Source organism: Palaemon carinicauda, chromosome 30 (assembly GCF_036898095.1).
Source record: "Palaemon carinicauda isolate YSFRI2023 chromosome 30, ASM3689809v2, whole genome shotgun sequence".
NCBI lineage: Eukaryota > Metazoa > Arthropoda > Malacostraca > Decapoda > Palaemonidae > Palaemon > Palaemon carinicauda.
The window spans coordinates 46,547,848-46,573,843 of NC_090754.1; the positions used below are offsets into that span (position 1 = coordinate 46,547,848).

At 37.1% G+C, this 25,996-nt stretch overlaps 1 protein-coding gene across 1 annotated transcript in view; it reads left to right on the forward strand.

The window, feature by feature from the left end:
• TBC1D23 (TBC1 domain family member 23) overlaps positions 1–25,748 on the forward strand; it is an 89,035-nt gene extending 63,287 nt beyond the window's left edge. Inside the window, exons 10-15 of the mRNA XM_068353738.1 lie at positions 64–277; positions 3,427–3,623; positions 19,977–20,130; positions 20,544–20,676; positions 21,422–21,619; positions 23,587–25,748. Of these exons, the coding sequence (XP_068209839.1) occupies positions 64–277; positions 3,427–3,623; positions 19,977–20,130; positions 20,544–20,676; positions 21,422–21,619; positions 23,587–23,668 (978 nt within the window). The 3' untranslated portion in view covers positions 23,669–25,748. The remainder of the gene's footprint in view (positions 1–63; positions 278–3,426; positions 3,624–19,976; positions 20,131–20,543; positions 20,677–21,421; positions 21,620–23,586) is intronic.
• Positions 25,749–25,996: the final 248 nt, after the last annotated feature.

The following is a 25,996-nucleotide window of genomic DNA, read 5'->3' on the forward strand; positions in this document are numbered from 1 at the left end:
TATTCTTCTTTGTTAAGATTAGTCAACACTAGAATGGATCTAAATTGGCCTTTCTATTCCCAGATGTTACAGCATCCCACATCTTTCCAAACCGCCGTCCAAGGGTTATTTATGGCCCAGCGTCAAGCTGTTGCATCAGAAACCCCAGGTTGTGGTCAACACTTGTGTTTTATTGGATCTGGTAGAGAACAAGAAGACCAGTATGTGCATATGGTTGTTGCTTCCTTTTTACAGAGAAATACACAGTACGTCAGTTTAGCCAAAGGCGGTTATCATGGTAAGATTTTCACAGTATCCTGTAGATTTAACGTTTTTGTAGTGAATAAACCGTTTCCGTAGTTTGACAGTTGTGTTTAAAGGAGCTATTTCATATCTTATTTTCTATGGCTAAATTTCCAGACTCGATCATCTTCAAATAAGAAAATTATGAACCTTCTAATAATTTTTTACACTTTGAGCAAACGAATAGACAGATACTTAAAAATAAGCACATAAAGAGTGAGAATGTATCCTATTCACATTGCAGTTTACTCACTAAATATAGTCTTGTATTTCCTAACTTAACATTAGAGTGAGCTAAAAAAATTCCTAGTTTTATAAATGACTTTAAAAAGACTAACATTAGAAATTCACTATTTCACTTGCTTGAGGGTACACTCGAGGACACTATTCTATCTTATTTCACTTCCTCTTGTTTTGTTAAAGTTTTTATATTTTTATACAGGAGATATTTATTTTGATGTTGTTACTCTTAAAATATTTTCTTTCTTTTTTTCCTCTCCTCACTGGGCTATATTTCTGGTTGGAGACCCTGGGCTTATAGCATTCTGCTTTTTCAACTAGGGTTGTAGCTTATCAAGTAATGATAATAATAAAGATAATCTGGTTGAGAGAAAAATTAGAAATCAAAATAGTAGGACTTGGGGAATGGCATGGTTTACATAACTTACCATAACTGCTATTCTCCATCACATCCCTATGGGCAGGAATATGTGGTTTTCACACCACAAAATTGATTTTTATTTCTACCCTCGGTGACCTTTTCATTGATAGAATAAATTAATGAATTTCAAGTAAGTATTGAAATAATTTTGATTTAGTTATTGAGTTATACTTAGCTAAAAGGGAAGATTGTTTTAACCTAGGATCATAGCCTCACAAGCAAACTAATGAAAAAGGTAGGAGTCATATGTTATGCATGGTGTGGAAATAATTTCTGCAACTTCTTATGAATATCCTCTCTGAGGTAGGCTTCGCTTGGTAGCTTCATTGCATGAAGGTCTGATGTGGGAAGATTCTAGTAAGCCCTCCCTAAGTGGTGGTGTTGCAGTTTTCCCATTGAGATAGACTTGTCTAGAGGGCATGAAGGTTCAGGAACAATTCTTGTTAAGGTCTGGAAGGTGGGTGCTATCAGGGTAATGTTGAGGTTTGCAGTCTTGCAAAATGTATAAAGCTTCTTTGAAGGCTGAATGGAAGAAAGTCTTTGTCATTTAAGTTGTTCGAACTGTTTAGCATTGCATATTTCATAAGCAGAATATAGTAGAGTAGTAGATTGGACTGTGATAAAATATCAACTTTCTGATTCTCCCAAAGACTTCCACTATCTTGGACGTCTTGATCTTATCTGCTCAGAGATGAATCCTGGCACTAGCAGGATATTCTCATTCTGTGCCTAGGTAATGATGGGTACACCAAGCTGACATAGAGCTTTAGCGCTGGTTTCTCCACGGTTCTTCAAATAGGCAACGGTTAATTTGTTGCTCATGATGTTGATTATACTCATAGAGGGGTGATTTTTAAGGCCCTGAGTCCTTGAAAAAAATACCTTTGATCTTCAAGTATTTTATGTGCTGCTTTTTATTCTGATCTGATCAAGATCTTGAGGCCTGAAGATGAGACATGATAGGAGTCCAACTGATGTTTGAAATATCTGTAAAGAGGAGAACTTCTTATGAAGGTTGAACCTGAGGAAATCCAAAGAGGAAGTTTTTGACTTTTTGCTACAGTTAAAGTTTTTCTGTGATTATTCCTGATACAAAGACTCAGCAGTTGTTGGGAATTGTTTTGGGAACCAATTGTCCCTAAGGTGAGGTTACTGATCAACTGTTGTTACAACTTTGCCTTTGGAGTTGCTGTATGAAGGTGTCTCAATACTGCCTCAAGCATGTTGATTCTTTCTAAGATTGTGCAGACAAGAGGTATGGCATTCTTAATTGATATACATGAATATGTAATCTTGATTGCTTGTTCTAATTTATAGAAGACTAATGAAGTGGCAGAACTGGAAAATCACATTTACATGTGGGTTACCATCTGATGCTTGGTACTTGTGTAGACAAATGTTGCAAATGTAGGATCAAGCCATCACGTGTTCCAAGACTGGTCAATACATGAGGTAAAAGACTTGTGAAGGCCTGAGGTCCTGCTTCTAGCTTGAAACTAAAATAAAAATACTTTTCTTCATCAGTTTGAGGAAGGGGAAAGACCATGTGTTTGATGCTTTCTTGCACGACCTTTGCTCAGTTGATGTCTAGATGAGGTAGGGAAATGAACTCGATAATTATAGGTAGAAGGCAGTCCTCTACAACGGTCTTTGGTAACATCTGCCAAAGGCTGGGGATATGAGTCTGAACCAAATGCAGAGGCTGATGATAAAAGTCAGCTCTGTGGATAGTTTAGAGAAGGCTCGGAGTACAGACCCTAGCTAGAGCAAGAGCCGCAGATACTGGCTGATGAATTTTTTTCCCATTAGATTTTTAAGTTATATTAAAACACACAGTGAATATCTTCTTTCGTACAACATTCTACTTGAAGGCTTCAACTAAATACTGTAGATATCTAAATAGAAAGTATGATAATCACAGGTGAGCAGAGAGAACTCGTGCATCTAACCCTAAAATTGTTGATGATGATAGTAAACTGCTTTTATTTAGCTTCAGAATGAGCTTCATTTGCTTTTCATCTTGGTTTGTTTCGTTTAAATCTTTATGCAGTATATTATATAGTTATTAAGATTCAGTTAATATTTAATAACTCATTTATATTAATTGAAACTTTATGTTTTCTGTTAGATTTATTTTGTTTTGGATAAATACATATGACAGTTGTAAATTATTCAAATTTTTCAGAAATATCCTTATCCTTTCTAAGTGAAGTGAACTCCTGTTATCTGAGCCTTTGTTGTTTGAATTTTGATTAATTCTTACAAATTAAGACATATATAGATGGTGGAAAATTTAAAGAAATGGTAATCCTTATGACTTATAAGGGGTTTTGAACCTTCTGAGAACCAAGTTAATACACCTTTGGAGGAATTATGGTAGATCTGGCCTTATGAAACTGGGAGATTCTCTCTTTCTTTTTGTACTGTATCATTCTGGTCACTGTTACTTAAATAAGACTAATAATAGGTAATATATTTTACAGCTCTGCATGATATATTGGTACACAATATAAATGAAAGTCTGAGTGACCACGACTCGAAACACTGTCTCGTGTGCGCCCCAGACAACCAATCCCATTCATCCGAGCCAGCAGACCAAGAAGATTTCTCTGTCACATCCAAACAACAGCCATCTTTTATGAACAAATTTTCATCACTTTCGTCAGTGTTTAAAATGAGGGTATGTTTCACTATGGTTTTTATTTTGCTGTAGCTTGTAAATAATTTTTATATATATTTCAGAAGTTATATTTTCTAAGCAAGAGATTCTGTCAATATATAGCTAAATCAATGTCTTTTATATGATTTTCTTTAGGGATAAGTGAGAGAAATAAGTTACTTTAGGACATAAAAGATACAAAAACTTTTTATTGTAGTTTGGAAGTTAAGTATGGAAGAATATGTTTTTAATATATCAGAAACAGACAGAACCAGTGATGTAAAGATAACATCCTGCAGGAAAATGAAACTCGGAAATATTATGCATTTGATTGAAAAGTGAAATGTTGATTGAAAATTTAGTTTAGGATCAGAAGCCAAAGAAAAATTTCAAAGTACCTCTGTCAAAGCTATCAATACATTTGGACTTAGGGTTCTGGTGGACGATGTGGTAACGTCCCTGACTGGTGAACACCAGATTGGGGTTTGTGTCCCGCTCAAACTCGTTAGATCCTTTAAAGGCTGCAAACTCACCATCCTTGCGAGCCAAGGATTGGGGATTTGGAGATGCCTGTAGGTTTATCTGCTGAGTCATCACCAGCTATTGCCTGGCCCTTCTTGGTCCTAGCTTGGGTGGAAAGGGGCTTGGGCACTGATCATATGTATACAGTATGTAGTCAGTCTCTAGAGCATTGCCCTGCTTGATAGGGCAGTGTCACTGTCCATTGCCTCTGCAATTCATGAGTGGGCTTTAAACCTTTAAACTTTTAAACTGGGTTAAGGTATTTAAAGATCATATGAATCTGCTCTAAGTGTGAATTGCCTTGATATTGGGGATTGAAAATGGAAATAGTCTAGATAGTATGTTGAGAAATGAATATCTTATTACCATAATTTCTCATTCAAAGATATGTTACAGGGAAATAGTTTACTCATTGAAAAATCCTGTAGCAGGTATATATCTGACTTGGTTACTGATAACCGGGAACAAAATTTTTCTGAATCTACTGCTTTTGTTGTTGTTTACCGAGGTTGCGGGACTTAGATTTTGCTACCTCAATTGTCTTTCTTCTCGTCTTAAATTCCTTGCCAGCTTCTGACCTATTTTCTGAAGTTGTCTATATGAAAGACCAAAGCTAGTGGTTATCTTTTATCAACACAAATGTGGGAAGTAATGATGCTCTTTCTTTTGATGTTATTAATTAGATACAATGATTCACTTCACACCCATCATAGTTTTTTTATATTATACATGAAATATAAAATAATATTCACCATCACCAAGACATGTTCCTGATTGTCAGTGAAAATAGAATTTTTAATCTTTGATTAAAAAACCAAGTCAATTGATAAAGGTTTACTTCACTGCAAAAATTTTAAACCTATGTGAAACTTTTTTCTTGCGTTTTTTAGCTGCACTGTACTTGACTCATATTGTTCTAATGTTGGCTGTCATGTTTGATCTTATGAGTTTATGTGAATGGCTTATTCTGGTCTATTGCTAGTTTTATCTCTCTGCTATTTTCCATGGTAACACTTAAGCGGGGTTTACATGATCAAACGGTTCGTCGAATCTTGTTGACGAACCTGCTTGTCAAACGGTTCGAAGAGGTGGAGTCACCCACAAATGCATGAGGTTTGTGGACAATAAAGTTCCACCCACAAAAGTCAGGCGAGAACAGACTTTCTTCGAACCGTTCACTGATTGCCTTGAACATTTGTCTGTCGAATCGCATTCGATGAACCGTTGGACCGTGTAAACCCGCCTTTAAGTTTAAATCAGCTGTATGGGTTTCTAGTCCTCCTTTCTACTTGGGTATATGCAGTATAGTAGGGTAAGGAGAGATGTGGTGTTGAGCAGTGGGAAAATTGATAATGATTTCAGAACCTAAGAGTTTACATGGCTTAGACATGCGAGTAGAAGGGACGTGAAATAATTTGTCTTGGCAATATGGAAATACTAACGGCAGACAAAGAGCACCAAAAACCCAAGGTGGACCGATGAAAACTATTCATCTTGTAAGATTTCATCAGATACTTCCTGTTTGTCACTAATAATGCGTAGCATGCGGTTTCAAAGGTAAAAGTGAGGGAAGGAAATAAGGAAATAAACTACAAAAGAAGTAATGAACAATTACAATACTGTAAAACATTTTAAGGACAGTAACTTTTAAATAAATCTTTTATGTATAAGCTAAAGGAAAATAAATAAGATAGTGTGTCTGAGTGTACCTGCAAGCAAGAGAACTCTATCCCAAGACAGTGGAAGACCATAGTACAGAGGCTATGGCATTACCAAAGGGTAATATGAACTGAAGAAAATTACTTGGAAGAATAGAGTATAGGTTGAATCTTAGAGTAAAAGAAAATGCCTTTCTTATCAAAGATTTCTTACAGGAATGTGTTCTTAGAAGTAATTTTTGCATCATTTGATAATTATAGTTTTTAATGTTTTAAGTTTGAGTCAGACCATTTTCTCTTTGAAGTGTTTTTTTAAATATTTAACTTAGCTGGTGAATATATAATAGCTGACGTCTCGGACGGCTCGACAGAAACACAAAAACTCGCGAGCGATCGCCATGAAGGTTGCGGGTGTGCCCACCAGCGCCGACTATCGGCCAGATACCGCATATACATGTAAACAGCCTCAGTTCTTCTCTGTCGGTCTTGTCGACAAGTTGATTCCGTTACTCGCTGTTGACCTGGAGTTTTTTGTCATTCTTGGTGAAGTACTTCTTTTTGGTTTTGAGCTTTCGCAGTGCAGGTGTTTTTATCTTCAATTAAAACTCTTGAACCCTTTTTTGGATAGATTTTATTGTTGATGACTTTGGATTGTTTTTGGATTTTCTTTGACTTTTCAAAATGGCTGACCCTTCTCCGATTCCTAAATTTCGTAAATGTAATGCTAGGGATTGTAACAAACGTCTTCCAAAGGCCTCTCTCGACCCACATACCGTGTGTTCTAATTGCCGGGGTAAAACCTGCCAATTAGGAGATCGGTGTGATGAGTGCGTGGTACTTTCGGAATTCGACTGGCTAGAGTTTGATAAGTATTCTCGTAAGCTTGAGAGAGATAGGGTGAGGAGAAGTTCCTCTAGATCATTAGATTTTTCCTCCTCCCATGCCCCTGAACCTAATCCTTCCCCTGTAGTAGTTGTGCCTGAACCTTCTACTAGCACTCATGAACCATCCATGCGGGATATGTTGCTTGCCATTCAAGCGTTGGGCGAGAGAGTTGAGTCTTTGGCAACGGACCGTAATCAACTCATGGCGGATGTGAAAGTGTTAAAGTGTCAGAGTGCCACATTAGAAAATCGTGGGGATAAAGTGATTAGTGCGCAAAGTGTTTTTAGTGTTGCGACCGAGGGTTCGTCTGTTCGTGCTTGTCGTTCTCCTAGTCCGAGACCTCTTGCAAGCTCCCATGCACCAGGGAGAAGTAATGTCGTAGGACTTATGGGGACGAGAGGCTCTAACCAACGAACAGACGTTCCCTCTATGGTTTCGGGCGTGTCTCGTCAAGACCGCCCCTACCATAAGACGAGCAAGGTGGTTTTCTCCTCGCCATCCGAAGGCTTCTCGCGAAAGAAACCTTGGAGCAAAGTTTCTAGACCCTTAAAGCGGAAGTCAGTCCCTTCAGGACAGGTCCAGCGTCCTGGCTGTAGCCATTGGGACAGCTCTGACCCTGTGCAGTCATCGGAAGACTGCTCGCCGCCTAAACGAAAGCGTAACACGGGCTCCGAGAGTCTTAGTAAAGGCAATGTTTTGCCGTCACAGACGTTACCATCGTCTCGGCCCGTACCGACTCCCGTTGATCCTAAATGGGTTGTCCTGCAGGATATGCAGAATAAGCTTGCCTCCCTTATGGAGGAGTATACCGTTGAGCAGGTTCACGATGATCCTCGCCGTTACGCTGATCGAGATCCTGGCCGTCAGCCGCCCAAACGAGCCTTTGCTCGTCCTGTTGTCCTTACAAAGTCACGTCAGTCACGTGACTTGGAGCCTCACTCGATGCAGTCCCGTGTTGACTTTCAGCCGCTTGTTGACGTTCAGCCGCTACCGCATGCTCGTGTTGACGTTCAGGACGTTCGCCAACCAGCTCAGTTGACTTGTTTTGACGTTGAGCGTCAAGCACCGCAGTCAAGAGTTGTTTTAACTGCTCAATCTAGGCAGTCAAGGCAGTCTCGACTTGACGTCGAGCGTCCTCCCCCTCCTGTTGTTGTTGCTGGTCAGTCCTTTAAGCAGTTACATGACGTAGCGGCCTTGACTGCTACTGATGCTCCTTTGCGTGTGGACTTTGCTTGTCAAGCATTGCCACCACGGCAGGTCTCTCCCTTGCTTGAGACTCATCAATTGTCGGACGAGGTTCCTTCAGATGAGGATGTTGCTGATCCTCCGCCTACTGATAATCCTTTGGATGTTTTATCAGACGTAGAAGAGCCTAAGGCTGCGCAACCTTCTATGGATTTTAAGAAAATCATGATGATTTTCAAGGATCTTTTCCCAGATCATTTTGTTACTGCTGCTCCTCGTTCTCCTCCATCTGAGTTTGCGCTAGGCTTAGCTGCTGCCAAGCCTTCCTTTACTAAGCTAGTGCTCTCTTGCTCTTCTAAGAGGGCTTTACGTCTACTAGGCGACTGGTTGGTTACCAGGAGGAGTTTGGGGAAGACGGCCTTTGCCTTCCCACCTTTTAAGCTAGCTTCTAGAGCGAGCATCTGGTATGACACGGGAGAAGTTCTCGGCTTGGGAGTCCCTGCCTCTGCCCATGGTGACTTCTCAAGCCTCGTAGACTCTCCCCGTCGCCTGGCCATGAGACGCTCTAAAATTTGTTGGTCCTCCTCGGACCTTGACCATCTCCTTAAAGGGGTTTACAGGGCCTTCGAAGTTTTTAACTTTTTAGATTGGTCTCTAGGAGCATTAAGCAGGAAGATCTCGTCTGCCGACCAGGATGTTTCCTTGCTAATTATGTCTTGTATGGACAAAGCCATCCGCGATGGCTCCAATGAGCTCGCCTCCACCTTTACATCTGGAGTCCTGAAGAAGAGGGAAACCCTTTGCTCTTTCCTTTCTGCAGGAGTTACTCCCTGTCAGAGATCGGAGCTTCTCTTTGCTCCCTTATCGGCTGCCTTGTTTCCTCAACAGCTGATCAAGGACATTGCGGCTTCGCTTGTACAGAAGGATACGCATGACCTGATGGCTTCTTCTGCTCGCAAGGGAGCTCCTTCTTCATCCTTTGTTGTGAAACCCAGAATCGATACTCCTGCGTCTAGGTTTATCCCGCCCTTTCGTGGCAGAGCTCCCAGCAGGGGAGGCTCTCGTGCCGACGGAAAGAGAGGCAAAAGGAGAGGATCCAAGTCCTCCCGTGGCAGAGTCTGACTGCCCACGTCCTCAGACAGCGGTAGGGGCCAGACTGACCAACTTCTGGCAGGCCTGGGAGAAGAGGGGTGCAGACCAAGAGTCTGTGTTGTTGCTCAAGGAGGGGTACAAAATACCTTTTGTACGCACACCTCCTCTAGTAACAGTTCCTCTAGACCTCTCTCCCAGGTATCGAGAGGAGTCAAGGAGACAAGCTCTACATCACCAGGTGTCTCTGTTGCTAGAGAAGGGAGCGGTGGTGAAAGTCTCGGACCTTCAATCACCGGGATTTTACAACCGTCTCTTCCTAGTCCCAAAGCATACGGGAGGTTGGAGGCCAGTGCTGGACGTCAGTGCGCTCAACGTTTTTGTTACGAAAACAAAATTTACGATGGACACCACGAAGTCCGTCCTAGCAGCGGTCAGAGAGGGAGACTGGATGGTCTCTCTCGACCTGCAGGATGTGTACTTCCACATTCCTATACACCCGGATTCCCAACCGTATCTGAGGTTTGTTTACAGGAATGTGGTGTACCAGTTTCGAGCACTGTGCTTCGGCCTCAGCCCTGCTCCTCTCGTGTTTACGAGGCTCATGAGGAATGTGGCAAAATTCCTTCATTTATCGGGAATTCGAGCCTCCCTGTACTTGGACGACTGGCTTCTCAGAGCATCGTCCAGTCATCGCTGTCTGCAGGACCTACACTGGACGTTGGGTCTGGCAAAGGAGTTGGGACTGTTGGTAAACTTAGAAAAGTCTCAACTGATTCATCCCAGACGATTCTCTATTTGGGGATGGAGATTCGCAGTCTAGTTTTTCGGGCTTTTCCGTCTGCCACCCGAATAGAGCAAGCCCTGCTCAAAGTCCGACTCATGCTGAAAAAAGACAGTTGTTCAGTAAGAAGTTGGATGAGCCTCGTAGGGACTCTGTCATCCCTGGAGCAGTTTGTCTCACTAGGGAGACTTCACCTTTGCCCTCTCCAGTTCCATCTAGACTCTCACTGGAACAAGAGCAAGACTTTAGAAGCTGTATCAATCCCGGTCTCCGAGCCAGTAAAAGCATGCCTGAACTGGTGGGACAGCAACATAAGTCTGAGAGAGGGTCTGTCCCTGGCAGTCAAGAACCCAAACCACGTGTTGTTCTCAGATGCGTCGGATTTGGGTTGGGGTGCGACTCTGGACGGTCGAGAATGTTCGGGTCTTTGGACGTCGGTTCAGAAGAGCATGCACATCAACGGCAAGGAGCTATTAGCGGTCCACTTGGCCTTGATGAGTTTCGAGAGCATCCTTCGAAACAAAGTGGTAGAGGTCAATTCAGAAAACACCACAGCTTTGGCGTACATCTCCAAGCAAGGAGGCACTCACTCCCCCACACTGTTCGTGATCGCAAGGGACCTCCTCATCTGGTCAAAAAATCGAGGCATCTCCCTGTTGACAAGATTCATCCAGGGGGACTTGAACGTCTTGGCAGACTGTCTCAGTCAGAGAGGTCAGGTGATCCCCACGGAATGGACCCTCCACAAGGACGTGTGCAAGAGTCTTTGGGCGACTTGGGGTCAGCCCTCCATAGACCTCTTTGCCACCTCGTTGACCAAAAGGCTCCCGACCTATTGCTCGCCAGTCCCAGATCCAGAGGCGACCCACATAGACGCGTTTCTACTGGACTGGTCTCACCTGGACGTGTACGCATTCCCACCGTTCAAGATCGTCAACAAGGTACTGCAGAAGTTCGCCTCTCACGAAGGGACAAGGTTGACGTTGGTTGCTCCCCTCTGGCCCGCGAGAGAGTGGTTCACAGAGGTACTTCAATGGCTGGTAGACGTTCCAAGGAGTCTTCCTCTAAGGATAGATCTCTTACGGCAGCCCCACGTAAGGGATCTTCATCAAAGCCTCCCCGCGCTTCGTCTGACTGCCTTCAGACTATCGAAAGACTCTCAAGAGCTCGAGGCTTTTCGAAGGAGGCAGCCAGAGCGATTGCGAGAGCTAGGAGAGCTTCTACCATCAAAGGGTGCCGTTATAGTATGTGGCCTACCTTTCGAGTGTGGCCTACGGAATTTTGTCTCTGATATAGTATGTGGCCTACATACTGTTATTACGAATATTGATCATGTAAGTACACATGGATTTCAGTATTTAACTATGTAGTTAATGTTAATGTTGTGTAAGGGGGGGGTCCGGGGGGGGGCACAGCCCCCCCGGGTAAGGACACGGCTTTTAGCATGGGTTAGGTGGGTTTTTTAAGTTAGCTTCTCCCGTCGTACTCGTAGGTAAGGACACGGCTTTTAGCATAGGTTAGGTGGGTTTTTTAAGTTAGCTTCTCTAAGGTAGGACACATTCAAACCGGCTTAGGTAGGACACATTCAAACCGGGTAGGCCACATACTATAACAGATCCAAAAAGGTAGGCCACATACTATAACGGCACCCATCAAAGTATACCAGTCGAAGTGGGAAGTCTTTAGAGACTGGTGCAAGTCAGCATCTATTTCCTCTTCCAGTACCTCTGTAGCCCAAATCGCAGATTTTCTCCTACATCTGAGAAATGTTCGCTCCCTCTCAGCGCCCACTATTAAGGGCTACAGGAGCATGTTGGCGTCTGTATTCAGACATAGAGGCTTAGATCTTTCCAATAATAAAGATCTCCAAGATCTCCATAAGTCTTTCGAGACCTCTAAGGAGCGTCGTATGGCAACTCCTGGATGGAACTTAGACGTGGTCCTAAGGTTCCTAATGTCTGACAGGTTTGAGCCATTACATTCAGCCTCCCTGAAGGATCTCACCCTCAAGACGCTTTTCTTAGTGTGCTTGGCTTCGGCTAAAAGGGTCAGTGAGATCCATGCCTTCAGTAGGAACATCGGCTTTTCCACAGATAAAGCCACATGTTCACTTCAGCTTGGTTTCTTGGCCAAAAATGAACTGCCTTCTCGTCCTTGGCCTAAGTCATTTGATATACCTTGCCTGTCAGAGATCGTAGGCAACGAGCTTGAAAGAGTACTGTGTCCAGTTAGAGCTCTGAAGTTTTATTTAGCTCGTACCAAATCCTTACGAGGTGGATCTGAGGCCTTGTGGTGCTCAGTTAAGAACCCATCATTGCCTATGTCAAAGAATGCTTTGTCATATTTTATTAGATTTTTAATCCGAGAGGCTCATTCTCACTTGAGTGAAAAAGACCGTTGCTTGCTTAAGGTTAAGACGCACGAAGTAAGAGCTATAGCAACTTCCGTGGCCTTTAAGCAAAACAGATCTCTGCGAAGTATTATGGACGCGACCTTTTGGAGAAGCAAGTCGGTATTCGCGTCATTTTACTTAAAAGATGTCCAGACTCTTTATGAGGACTGCTACACACTGGGTCCATTCGTTGCAGCGAGTGCAGTAGTGGGTGAGGGTTCTACCACTACATTCCCTTAATTCCAATATCCTTTTAATCTGTCTCTTGAAATGTTTTTAATCTTGTTTTGGGTTGTACGGAAGGCTAAGAAGCCTTTCGCATCCTGGTTGATTTGGCGGGTGGTCAAATGTCATTTCTTGAGAGCGCCCAGATTAGGGGTTTTGATGAGGTCCTGTTGTATGGGTTGTCGCCCTGGATACTTCAGCTCCTGGAAGTCTTTCAGCATCCTGAGAGGATGGCTGGGCTTCGTGAGGAAAGCGGACTAACAAGGCAGAGTAATCGTCAGAGTCAGCTTCCTTACCAGGTACCTATATTTATTTGGGTTTTGTTATGATATAACTGTCAAAAACTCTAAGCATATACGCCGTAAACTGTATTAATACTGGTCTCTACCCACCACCATGGGTGTGAATCAGCTATTATATATTCACCGGCTAAGTTAAATATTTAAAAATGATATTTTGATTATAAAATAAATTTTTGAATATACTTACCTGGTGAATATATAAATTATAGGCCCTCCCTTCCTCCCCGATAGAGACCCAGCGAAATGAGAAGAACTGAGGCTGTTTACATGTATATGCGGTATCTGGCCGATAGCCGGCGCTGGTGGGCACACCCGCAACCTTCATGGCTATCGCTTGCGAGTTTTTGTGTTTCTGTCGAGCCGTCCGAGACGTCAGCTATTATATATTCACCGGGTAAGTATATTCAAAAATTTATTTTATAATCAAAATATCATAATTGTAAGAATTAGATCATTACAGTATTTTTACATTATTCTCAATATAGTACTTTCATTACCTACAATATTTGTATCTTAGATTTGTTACATTGATTTAGGTAGGGTACCCTCAGCATCTTAATCTATTAGATCGCATTGTAATCTCTGATTTTAGTTTGATTCTGTGGCCCTTGTGGAAGTAATGAGACATGAAGTATAAAAGTTTTAGAAATTTTTTAAATAAATATTTAATTAGCATAAGTTTCCATGATAAAATGGCTTGAATTGTTGAGGGCAAAGTGCGTTAAACAGGCTTTAACGAAGGATGTATTTGATTTATTAGATGAACCATTGTCATTTATCTCCCCCTCTTAATCGTAAGTATCTAGAGATGCATGAATCTTTCTATTGTTTCTTTGTACAGTATTTACTTTCAGGCTTTGGAAATTTAAAGAAATGGAACTATGTTCTATTTGCAAAGCTTTGGAAGTTTTGAAGTGGTATGTTGAAATACAGATTAAAGAATTATATTTTTATAGAGAAAAGGGAACCAGAAGTAGCTTGCTATAGCAAAGGAGACACCAGAAGAAAGCAAAGATTTCATAGTATTCTACTGTACTAAACGGGGAATTTACAATCCTATAGAGTTTAAGATACCCAAGATATCTTCATAAAGAGTAAAGGGCTTATTTAAGAATTAGAGTAATTAGGGAGTTCTGTAAATGATACTGCCATTTGTCCCCTCACAGTCTCCTGCTGTTTTCGAGAAGCTCTCTCTCTTAGCATCAGGGTCTCGATGTATACCAAGCCAAATTAGGAAACTTTCTAAGAGTGGAGTTCCAACGGGAGTTGCCCGTGATGAGAACGCAACAAGTCCCACACAGTGTGGTTGCCCTATTGTTGAAAGTCAGAATTTGTACACTGGAGAAACTAGCGAGGTCTGGAGTTGAAGAATGTGTGTGTTATTACCTAATTTCAATTTGTTTGTTTCTCCCTTTTTAAGAGTTATTTATAGTTTTATATAACCTGTTAAATCTAATCCTTTGGTATACACTAATTGCCTTGAACATATGTTATAGTTTTAACTAATTGTATGTTATTTTGGAGAGTCCCAACACTTGTGTCTTTTTGTCTTATTTTGTATCAAGGTGAAACCTCAGAAGTTCAAACAAAGTTCAGATGCTGTTTTGTTGAACAGGTTGACATGAGTCTCATTTCATAGTTTATCCATATATTGAGCTATGTATGATCCGTATCTATTTACTTTGTTTGTGTGTGTTTTTTCTCGTTGCATACTCCTAATTAATCAATTAGTTTCATTTCTTAATTTGCTGCCTTCTGTTTTAGGGCTTCTCCACTGTTCCAACCAGTGTTGCAGCCTGGCATGTGACAGTGACAATAATAACCGAAAATAGGAAATTCTCAGTTGTGAAAAACAGCTTGTAAGAGAGCTTTTGGTTGTTAGGTGTTCGGATGAGAAAGTAAAATGTTTGATCTGAACGAGATTTAAAAAAAAAAAACAATGAGGCTATGAATTGTCTTGAGTTCAGGTATACTTGAAATTTTGATAGTTGTATACTTGACACAATACTGTTATTCAGCAAGATATTGAACATTCAAATAAATACTTTGTCTGGGAAGAAAAAAGTGAACAGTAGGTTTTACAGTTTTATATGTTTCCTTTACTGCTGTGTCAATGCACTGGTTAAGAAAAATGTAATGCTATTTTACTGGAGAAGAAAGTGTAAAACATTCTGATGAACATATATTTAAAAATCATAAAAATAATGGGAAATTTTAAATATGATGAATACAAACTTTTTTTCAATGGAAAGTTCAGAAATAATGTTAGTGTTCAAGGAGACTATTTGGCCAAATAAGAAACAAAAACGTTTTTTTTTTTTATTGATAGAATATAGTCTATTTATTGCTGTGACGAATTACAGCTACAGCTTGGGAATAACATTTAAGAATGCTCAGCATACCGGTATATGGCTTTTAGTATCGTGTCTGTTGATGAACACTTTCTTGAAGAAGATTTCAAAGCTGTTTGTCATCTAGAAATCCTTTGAGAATTAAGTAGATAGCAGGCTATGAAGAGGGAAGAAGCTTAAGTTATTAATGTATGCTGCTTCCCTTAATGGAGATTTTCTAATGTAGTACAAGATTTTTAGATGTCCATTTGCTTGTCATATTCTTTCTTTCTTTTTGTACACATTTGATTTTTTTTTTAGTTTTAACATTGCATATCTCTTGAAGAAATATTACTTTGGATGTATGCAGAAGGATAATCAAATAGTTTACCCGCACATTACAGCATTGTGTCTCCTTCCCACAAGGATAAACTATATCCAATTTGAAAAGTTTTGACAAGATGGTTTAAGCTTTCTTTCTGCCACCCTTGTTACAAAAGCATGTTTTTCACTTTACCCATCCCTGTTTAGAATGCTGCTCTCATATTTTGGGTGCTCTATGTTTTGTTTCCCTTCTAGTTAGAGTTAAAGGCATTTTTCCCAGTCATTGACCTTGCTGCTTTGACCTCTTCTGTAGTTCCCCTTTCTACATGATGCAATATTTCCTTGCCATTGCTGCTGTTTTGGTTGTTGTTCATTGGAGCTGGGAGGTAGAGTTGCTTCTATTCAAGTAATTTTGTAAAACATCTTGAGTCACCTTTCCATTGCAGATGTAATCTTCCTTAGCGCAAAGATAACTTACTATATAATAGTCCACATAAGGAAAATTAAATTGTGTATTTATGTAGAAATGCTCTACAGATTTGTTTGCCACTGGACCTCTTCTTAGAGTGTTTATTTTGAAAAAAATAAACGCTCTTAGAGGAGATCCAGTAGCGGATGAAACTATAGAGCATTTCTACATAAACATATTCTTTTAATTTTCCTTATGTAGACTACTATATATCACCTTTCCATGTTTACTCTTTAGGAAAACAGCTCTTGATTCAGATTCATTCATCTTGTTGGCTGGTTACCTTTTGCTTAACTCCCATTCTGTTTTCCTTGATCCTTATGGGTATAGATTCTAGAAAAGGCAAGATCTTAGGGTTTTTTTTTTCCTCCACCTGTTTATCTTTATTGTTGCATAAGCTTAGTAGGGTGATTGTGTTTTCTATTGCATTTTTATTTGCATGGAAAAGGAATGGATTGAAACCTGAAGTAAAACTTTTAAGACCTTAAAAATTTTATTTATAAATGTTACTGCCATACTTTTTTACTATATCTATTTTTTTAAGTCGTATACATTTGCAATACATATTAATTATTTTTTTTTAATACTAGGTTTAAAAGAAAAAATAACGCTGGTGTAAATATAATGAATATAAATAGAGTAAAATTTCTGCTTTGAGCCTCTTAAGCAATCAAAGACATTTGATTTATGTTTTACTTTTACTGTATCACAACTAGGAAAAATATTGAGTTTTCACAATTTCTTTCTATATAAAATATATACAGTATATATATATACTGAGTGGAAACAATGATAGCTTGAAATATACTTTATGGAAATGTAATATTTGAATAGAATTTAGAATATTAGTGGTCACCTAAAAAATCTCATCTAAAAATGAAACCATTTAATTTTTTCCAAATTGATTGTTCTGTATCCTACTTTCCAATGTGATTGACAGAAATGTAGCACTCCACTTCATATATATATTGAATAGGTCTTTATTGCTTAGTGAGAAATGAGTCCTATAATTATGCCCTTGATTACAGGGCTAATGTTTGCCTATACTTTTCATTACTACTCGATTTTTGTTGCCCTGTGATTATGAGTTATATTATTCCTTAGATAGGTGAACAGTTGTCTTCAGAGTGATTAGTGAATACTTTACTCACTAGGGGATTTCTGTAAAATAGAAGTCTGTTATAGCCCATGGTTGAAAGATGAGATTAAGAATAGGATGAGAAATTTTTTTTCATTTACATAGAATCAGCTATGGCTTTGAATAATTTAATTTTTATAATTTATATGCAATGTAATTTGCTATGGAAATTGCCTTAGTGTGTAATACTTTAAAGGTATCCATATGAAAGTAATTATTTTATGCAAAGGAGGAATGTTGTTATTTTACAGAATTATAGTATGTATTTTGGGGAATTAGTATTAATTGCGTTATAGCTTTATATATATTTAGGATTTAAAAAGTTTAATTTTATTTGTAACACCAAGTTTCGGTCCTTTTTAATGTTCATTTGAAAAAATCGTGGTTAGCAATCTGAGGTAAATTTGTTAGAAAAAAGATTAGTGCAATATTTTTAAAAATCTTTTAGTGAGGAGCATGAACTTTCAAAGTTATTTCATTCAATAGATTTTAGTTAGGCATTGATAAATGTTGGTCCATGAGCCTGAAACCTATGATAATTTCAGGACTTTATTATTTTAGATATTTTATTGATATTATTTTAGATACTCTATTGATATCAAAATAATTTAGGAAAATAAGACTGGTCAAATAATAACAGCAATATATTATATAGAAATCACCTTTGTTTTTTATAGTTGATTGCCAAAGATTTATTTTCAAATTAAGAATGAATATGTTAGATAATTTTTGGATGCTGTGAATTCACTTAGCAACTTTTGATATACTTTTAGTGTTTGTTTTGAGGAGTTGGTTGACAATTAATTAGCAAAACCTTTCCACTTTAGTTAGCTAGAATCATTAAGTGAAAGAGTCTACTGTACTGGAATTAATTGACCCTACTTGATTAATTAGCACTTGTTTATCTCCATTTGGACTTGAAGCTTTCATAGATAGGATGGCCTTTTAATCTCTATTGTCTTGAAACAGATTACTGCACAACTTTTATATCCTTTGCATATAGAAAGAAAAAAAAGGATCTCCTTTTATTAGAAGAGGCTCCAGAATGTTTAAACTTTTAATAAGCCAGATTGCTGGATGATTTTCTAAGTCACGAGTGTACATTTTAATTATGTTTTATAGCAAAAAGGGTAAGCTAATGGATATTATGTTTTCATTATATAGTATCATATCCTCTAACAGCTGTTTTTTTTTTTTTTCTGAACCAACTTAATTCATAAAAAGCTAGCAATATTTTTACCCTATAAGGATTAAGTGTTAAGTTAAGAATCAGAGTATTTGATATTATTAGATTACTTTTCGCAATATGATACTGACCCCTGTCCTCTCACAGTTTCCTGCTGTTTTAGAGAAGCTGTCTTTAATGCCAGGGTCACAATGTTTACCAAGTCAAATCGAAAAGAATGCTAATAATGAAGCCCCATCAGGTGTTGCTCATGATGAGAACACAGCACATGCCACACAATGTGATGTTCCGGTAGAAAACAAACAGTGTGTGGATTCGGGAGAGACTAGTGAGGTGTGGAGTAAAGGCCATTCTATGTGTGTGTGATTCAATTTACTTGTGTTACCATTTTAAGTACAGTGTTGATAATGTTATGTACCATACCAAATCTAATCAAATAGATGAGTGGGCATGTCTAACTAATTTTTTGAAGAAACAGTTTGTTGAGTTTTTCTAAACACACGGAAGGAGAAGCAGGTTTATCTCAGTCTTAATTAATCATTATTATTAGTTTACAATAATAGAAAACATTCATTCTTGAAAACAAACTTTTACAGAAATATAAATTAGGGGTTTGAGAATGTGTGCAATTCCTGAAAGTTTCGTTTTTGGTGAAAACATTTGAGTTTTTTTCATTTATAGTTATGTGTGTTTTTGTTGACAATAACATAGCATGTGTTTTGTGAGGAAGTGAATTATTTTTTTTTATACAAAATTAATTGAATTTATTGAAGTATTCTTGGATTGACTCACTAGAGTTACTTCATTTGTCAGTATTATTTAACTTGTAAAATAATTAATACTTTGTTAATAATATTTCATGAAGAGTTGAAAGGTGTAACAGTATTCTGTATATTCGTTTTTTATGAGAAAGTGTTCTTATTTGACTTGTGTGATTTTTACATAATTTTCATACTGTACAATCCTTTGTTATGACAGGTGAATTATACAGTAATTTCTTTGAGTTTCAAAGTGAGACTAATATATCGCTCATCTGTTGAAACAAGTGAGTGAGTTCATCCTGTAATGGAAAAAATATTTTTTCCTAGAAAAATCAGTTTCATGGACCTCTAAAAATTATACCGACTTTTTATTGAACCTAATATATAAAATAATTTTCAATCTTCACATGCATAATGTTCCATAATCGCAAATAAAATTTATTTTATTTTTTATGTACTTTATATTCTAGTTTTTCCAACTCTTTATTGTTCTTAGGTAGAAAAGCTTAGACTACAGTATTGCTAAAATAAAACAAATCTGAAATAAAAAAATTTCAAGTACATAGCCCATAAAGAAACAAAATCTTTTTGTAATTTCAAGTGTGGGTTAGGTGCCCTGGTCCAACATAAATACAAACTGGAGCAAACCTTTATAAGTTCTTGTCTGTATGTGGGGAAATGACAGGATGATGTATCTGCTGTCCTGACGTATTATTTACCCCCAAGCTGTGAACGGGGATATGTTCTCTAACAAAGAAAGTGAATACTGAAATCTCCTTTTCTGGGGCGACCTGTGACGGCCGGTGAAAGAAGTCCTTCTTTACACTTTTCTAATATAAATCTTCTTTGATGAAGGGATTATCTAAATGGAAGACAGCCTGTGAATAGTGGTTTTCACACGCCCCTGTTGTATACACGACACCCACAAGGTGATCGCGCGAGGGTAGTAACCTCTGCATTCCATGCTTTTATATTTCTCTAGTATATTTGGAAGATTTATATTAGAAAAGTGTAAAGAAGGACTTCTTTCACCGGGCGTCACGGGTCTCTTCCCAGAAATAGATTTTTCCTTCGTCCAAATCCCTTTATTGTAATTGATTTTCATGATTAATTTTATGTTTCAGTCTGTAGAAATGAAAGAGAAGCTGGTTGAATACATTACCAATCCTAACGGAGAAGGCATGACTGTCGACCGGCATGTCAGCTCACAGGACCGGGGGAAATTGTATCGCAATCATGGTGATGTTTTCAGCGTTGGATATGATGATGATGATGGTGGTGAGTAGATCTGGGTTGTTCATAATCTGAATATTATTTTATCAAGTTATAAAAAACTCAAAATAGAATTTTTTTTATAGAGCATGCATTATAATTTAGTTCTTTGAAACATGACATGAGTGTTGATAAAAACTCTCTTCAATATATCATACCTTTTTTTTTAGGAAAATCATAAAAAAGACCTGGAATTGTTATGTAGATAATATATAGTAAAATCAATACAAGTGAATATTGCCAGGTTTTTGCAATACTGTACTATAATGTTGTGTCATGATGGCAATATTTCAAGTTTTATTTTTATAATTAAAGATTAAATAACTGCTAAAACCTTTCAAATATCCACTTCTTTTATTTTTTAAATTCTGTTACGAGTTGCTGTACATAACGATAAGCTGATATTTTTTCTGTTGCAGTTCCTAGCGGCTATGATGGTAGAGATAACAGTCCTCTGGAAGTTGTGAAAATCTCTCAGTGGCTGAAAAAACCAGATGTCATTTCCTCATTTTCATGCCATCAGGTTAAGGAAAATGGATATATGTACAAATGGTACGTTATCATCAATTTTGTTCTTTGAAGATACAAGTACTAACTACAGTATTGGTTAACTTGGTGCACAATTGAATTTCTTTTTTAAACAAAATAAAATATTCATATTTAGTGTTCAGTATAGATAAGGGTTTTCTAATGCCCATTGATATGAAATATTAATTTTTCTTAGCATGCTTTCGTAAGATTTTTATGGTTTTGATTTATGGTTATCATCAGACTATACCATAAGAAATCATTTGTATATTTTATCATAAAGATACCTTTAAGAAATTCTGGTTTTACAGTCAATTGAATGGCTTGAATCTCAGCCATTATCGTACTGTTCATCTAAAGGATTTATTTTCAAAATAGAATTGAGAATTGAAATTAGAGTAAAGTTCAAGAATCTGGAGAGACAAAAGGGAATGCATGAAAATTGTAAGGCAGAAAGTGATGATCCTTATGGCTGAAGGGTAACTGTAAAGAATCCTTAATACTGTACTATCTAAAAGATGCAGCTCAAGGTACAATGTAAACAGTATCCCTTATAATGCATATAGAAAATTGAGATATAAGAGAGTACAGATTACTTTATTTTGTTTCCAGGTTCTTAGCATTAATGAATTATGCCAGGTTGAAAGACAATTCATTGTAATAGGAAAGGTTTATTGGTAATAAATGTCTGAAATTTTTAAAGTTTATTTTTGAAGTGACCTAGTGTCCAACATGTAGCATAACCTAATTTTCCACTTAATTTCAACAGTCACCTCCTGCTTATGGATACACTTCTCTTTGTGATACGAGAATCGGAAACTAAGAGTGGAGAAGGTCACGTAACCGCACGAAGAACTTTAGCGTCTATAGTCAAGATAACTTCCAAAAAAAGACATCCAGATCTCATAACTTTCAAGTATGGTACCACCTCGCCTGAAGGAGATGTCACAATCTCAGACATGGACAGGTATGTATGGGAGTATTTCTCAGAATTATATAGTTATGTATATTCTATTTTTAAATTTTTGGAGTATTTTAATACATTAATCAACTATTACTTCCGACTTCTTTTAGTTTACCTTTGGTTGTGGTCAGCTGATCTCAAGGTCCCACTACGTAGCTCATGAACTGAATTTCTGTATTTTTATTTACTACAGTACTGTAATTTACTTGATTAATCTTTAGGCCCAAAACAAATAATTAAAATCTGAAAAAAATAAACTTGTCAGCCCTCAGAAATCCTCAATATAAAGGAGTCCACAATATAGTTTTGCATATACTGTAATACGTTCATAAATCTGTGATGTATTGAGTGAATGATAGGTGAACCATGGTAAGGCGAGCATTTGCTGTGTGGCTTTAAGTGTAAAGTAAATAAGTTTTACTCTGATATGATTGTTCCGCTTCTCTTTGTGTTCTTGAGGCTCCGAATGTCCTCTATCCTTTTATTGCCATTATGTTATTTGTAATGGCCAAAAGTTTTGGAGGCATAACTTTATACTATATACTATACCCTGAATTTGCCTAATTAGAGTAAATGTTAAGGTGGCTTAATGGTACAGAGGGGTTCAAGTTAGTCAAACAAATCCAAACACAGTGTTTGGTTCTGACATAAAATGTTTATTTAGTTTTGATTCTTTAAGTCCTAATTCTTTGGCAGTTTTTATGATAAGTTTTAAGTGCATTACCTGTTTTGGTGCCATATTCTGGCTAAGCGTTATCCTACATTTGTTGTACGTTATTTTATGCCAGTGCCTCATTGTTATATAGAATTCTATGAAGAATGCTGACAGAGTATGATAGCTGTGTGTTAATCACCTAGTCTATGGTTGTATGGTAGTGTTTGTAGATGATCATCCTGTTATTATTTTTCTCTAGTATTCTAAACTACCGTTATCATTTGTATATCCCTACATATCGTATGTATCGTTTAGGATTATTAACGTTTGCCATTGAGATATATGATAAGCATTGAGCTGCTGAGTGTCGGGTTAGTTCCAATTGTTATGTTATCGTTTCCTCTTTTGTAATTTCCTTTTGAAATACGGTAGCAAGCAGATGCCTAATGTCATGTGGAGGCAATATTATTGCTAACACATTTTTATTTAGAATTTACTGTAAGTTGGATTAAAGAAAACATTAATCATACCAACTGAATGAGCTGCAGCCAATTAAAAAATCTGGGATATTATTGAAATTCGTTATATAGTTTACGTTTAGTGTAGTGACATTTATACTTATACTGTAAAAATTTGTAAGATGAGTGTTCTTTAGTTAAGGTATATCTAATTACAAGTGTGTGATTTACTGTACCTTGTTCTGTATATTTTACTCTTTCTTATTCCACTCGTTAAGTAGTGGCTTCTTTTAGCAGACTGCTTATGACCTGTTCGACTTCTAAGACTCCACCTTTTTTTTAATGTTTTCTTTGATTCAACAATGTATATCAGTTAAATATTTATGCAACATGCGAACAAATTTTACTCTTCAGAATCCTTATACCGAAGGAAGAAGGATTTTATCAAATAGTGAATGCATTTTGGAATCAGTCCTTTTTTCAGGTGTCTCATCCTCATTATAACCCTTTTACCCCCAGGCTATTTGGAAATTTCCAACCCTTAACCCCCAGGGGGTTATTTTTTTCCCAGCACATTTTGCAGTATAATTTTTTTAAATTGCTCTAACAGCTTTAATTTTTGTCATAGAGAGGTCAGGTTGGTCTCCTTCTCTTGGAAAATGCCTGAATTTTCTCAAAAAATTATCAAAAATATGAAAAAAAAAATTTTTATAGCATTTTTTTTTTGCAAGGATGTACCGGTACATCCATGGGGGTAAAGGGATGGCTTTTGTGAAACGTACCAGTACGTCCTTTGGGGGTAAAAGGGTTAAAGTTGTCTTATTTTGAAATAACTGTGAAAACCTATTCCTTTTCAGATTCCTCATACCAAAAGCCAGTGAAGCCACCAAAGTGATCAAAGAACAAATAATGAAGCAAATGGAATCTGCCAAGACCTAGTAGGCGGCATCTAACAGTTGTTTATTATGTATTGGTATAACCAGGAACAGATATTTTACAGAGAAACTAGTGTTTGTCAACAGTGGAAGCATATGAGAAAAAAGAAAGATTTTTCATCAAACAATGTCTTGGTTTTGTATCGTTGAAAGACATTTTAATAGGGGAACGGAAATTTACTGTATATTTGTAATTAAACCTCTGCTGTTGTATAATTCCCTCCATTGCAATTCCTAACTGATGTCTTCTTCAAAACCACAACTCCATTCTCCTTACGCTAAACGTCTTACGTCCATACAGAAACGTGAAAAGTCTGTACCTCTTAGGACTACCTGATTATTTATTCCTCCATTCCAAAGGTTTTTTGTACTTGTGTAAATATTATATAATAAATCCATCCTCTTCTTGGGTGGTGAAGTGTCCCTGTTTGATAGTATGAATATATATATATATATAAAGAGAGAGACATATGGTATATTGATAGTTATCTTTTAAAGTTGAAAAGTCACTGCGCTTGCATATAGCTTATTACATTTTGTTGCTTTAGCTCATGGGGTTTTAAGGAGAATGTTTTTTGTGTCATTGCTTTCTTTTTTTTATTTTGATTTCCAAGAAATCAGATAACCTAGGGTTTAATTTTTCATTATTATGTATAGGTTTTATAAAGTTGTTTATAAATGCATTTATCTTTTATGCTGTATGGTGTTTTTGATACTGTACTTGCTGATAGTTTTTTTGAGTTTTGACCTAAAGGTGTACAAGATGATAAAAGTTCAGAATCATTCTAGAAAATTAGTTGCGTTAGTAGAAATGCCTAAGGTATGTGGTATAACCAATTTTTTTTTTTGTTGTTGTTGATTGTGGCCAGTCTTTAGATCCTCAACCTATTTTATCCTTGTACTGTAATTCATTTTTTTATTAGTAGAGTACTGTATTTATATTAGTTTGCTTAGGGTCTGATATGCACAAGAAAACTTTTGAAAAAAAAAAATAAAAAACTAATCACTAATGTTCATTCGTTTTCTGAATGATGGAGTCAAGCTTCTCTCCAGAAAAAAAAAATCCCTGCACAAGTAAGCAAGTTTTCTTATGCCCCTTGTAAAGAATGAAATTAAATTGTTGGTAAGGTTAGGTATTTAGCTGATTATTCCTTTGATAGGAGTTTAATTGGTTTACGTGTATTAGAGAATTAAAGAATTTTTCATTGGTAAATCTATAGGAGTAAAGTACAGTATAAGTATGTGAATTTCTTCCACTCCTCGTTACTAAAGAAAAGTATTAAGATTTTAATTTGGATGTTGTGGGGTACAGATACATGTGGCTATATTAATAGCAACAAAAGGGGGTTTTAGTGTGCCAATATTACATTAATTAAAAACAAATTATTCTAATACTTTATACTGTAGGGAGATATATCATCATGTTTATTATTTAGTATAAATGAATGAGAGGAGATATTATATACAATGTTACCAAGTTGAGTGGTATGATTTTTTGTGAGGGTAGATTTTCATTTCATAAGCACAATATACAGGCTAAATTTTGATGGGCAAGCAACATTACTGTACAAAGACTGTTAATAATATACTGAAGAATGTTATAGTCTTTTATTGAATTTGCTTGGGGAAAAGAATTTTCAATGCAGTTATTTTATAATGGTAATGATAACATCTATCTCTTATATTGAAGCCAGTACATGTATTTGGTAACCAGATTTGTAAGTATGGATTTCCTTTTAATAATTTTCCTGGTGTTCCTTAAACTTAATTTGCTTAGTCTTTCATCGATAATGTTGCTGACATTCTGTGTTATCTAAAGATTTTCATAATTTTTATAGAAAATATGTGAATAAAATCTAGATTTTAGTATGAAAGTAGTGAATCCCAAACCGTGTATAGCAGAAGTTGTTCTACTTTACTCGTATTCATATGTTTGATCTTTAATTTCATTTTTGTGGATCTAACCTTTTGATAACTTATTTGAATATTCCAGGACAGGACACTGATCATCTAAAAAGTACTTTTTAAATTTTAGTAAACCAGGCTTTGTTGTGTCTTTTGCATTAAAGTTATATCCATCTTGATCTCTATGGTAACTCTTATTACCACCTCAGTATAGTAATTAGTCAAAAAATTGTGCTCTTTCATCAGAACTCGGAGGATTCTCAAATTTAAAGTCAAAATGTTTTGAAAAGAAATTTGAACATACAGACTGTAATTTATTTCTTTGCATCAGAACAAGAATGGAAGGCAATTGTTGGCATAAGGATAAGGAAATGATGGTAAACGGTAAAACCTAGAGAAAGAAACAAACCTTTTTAATCTTACAAAA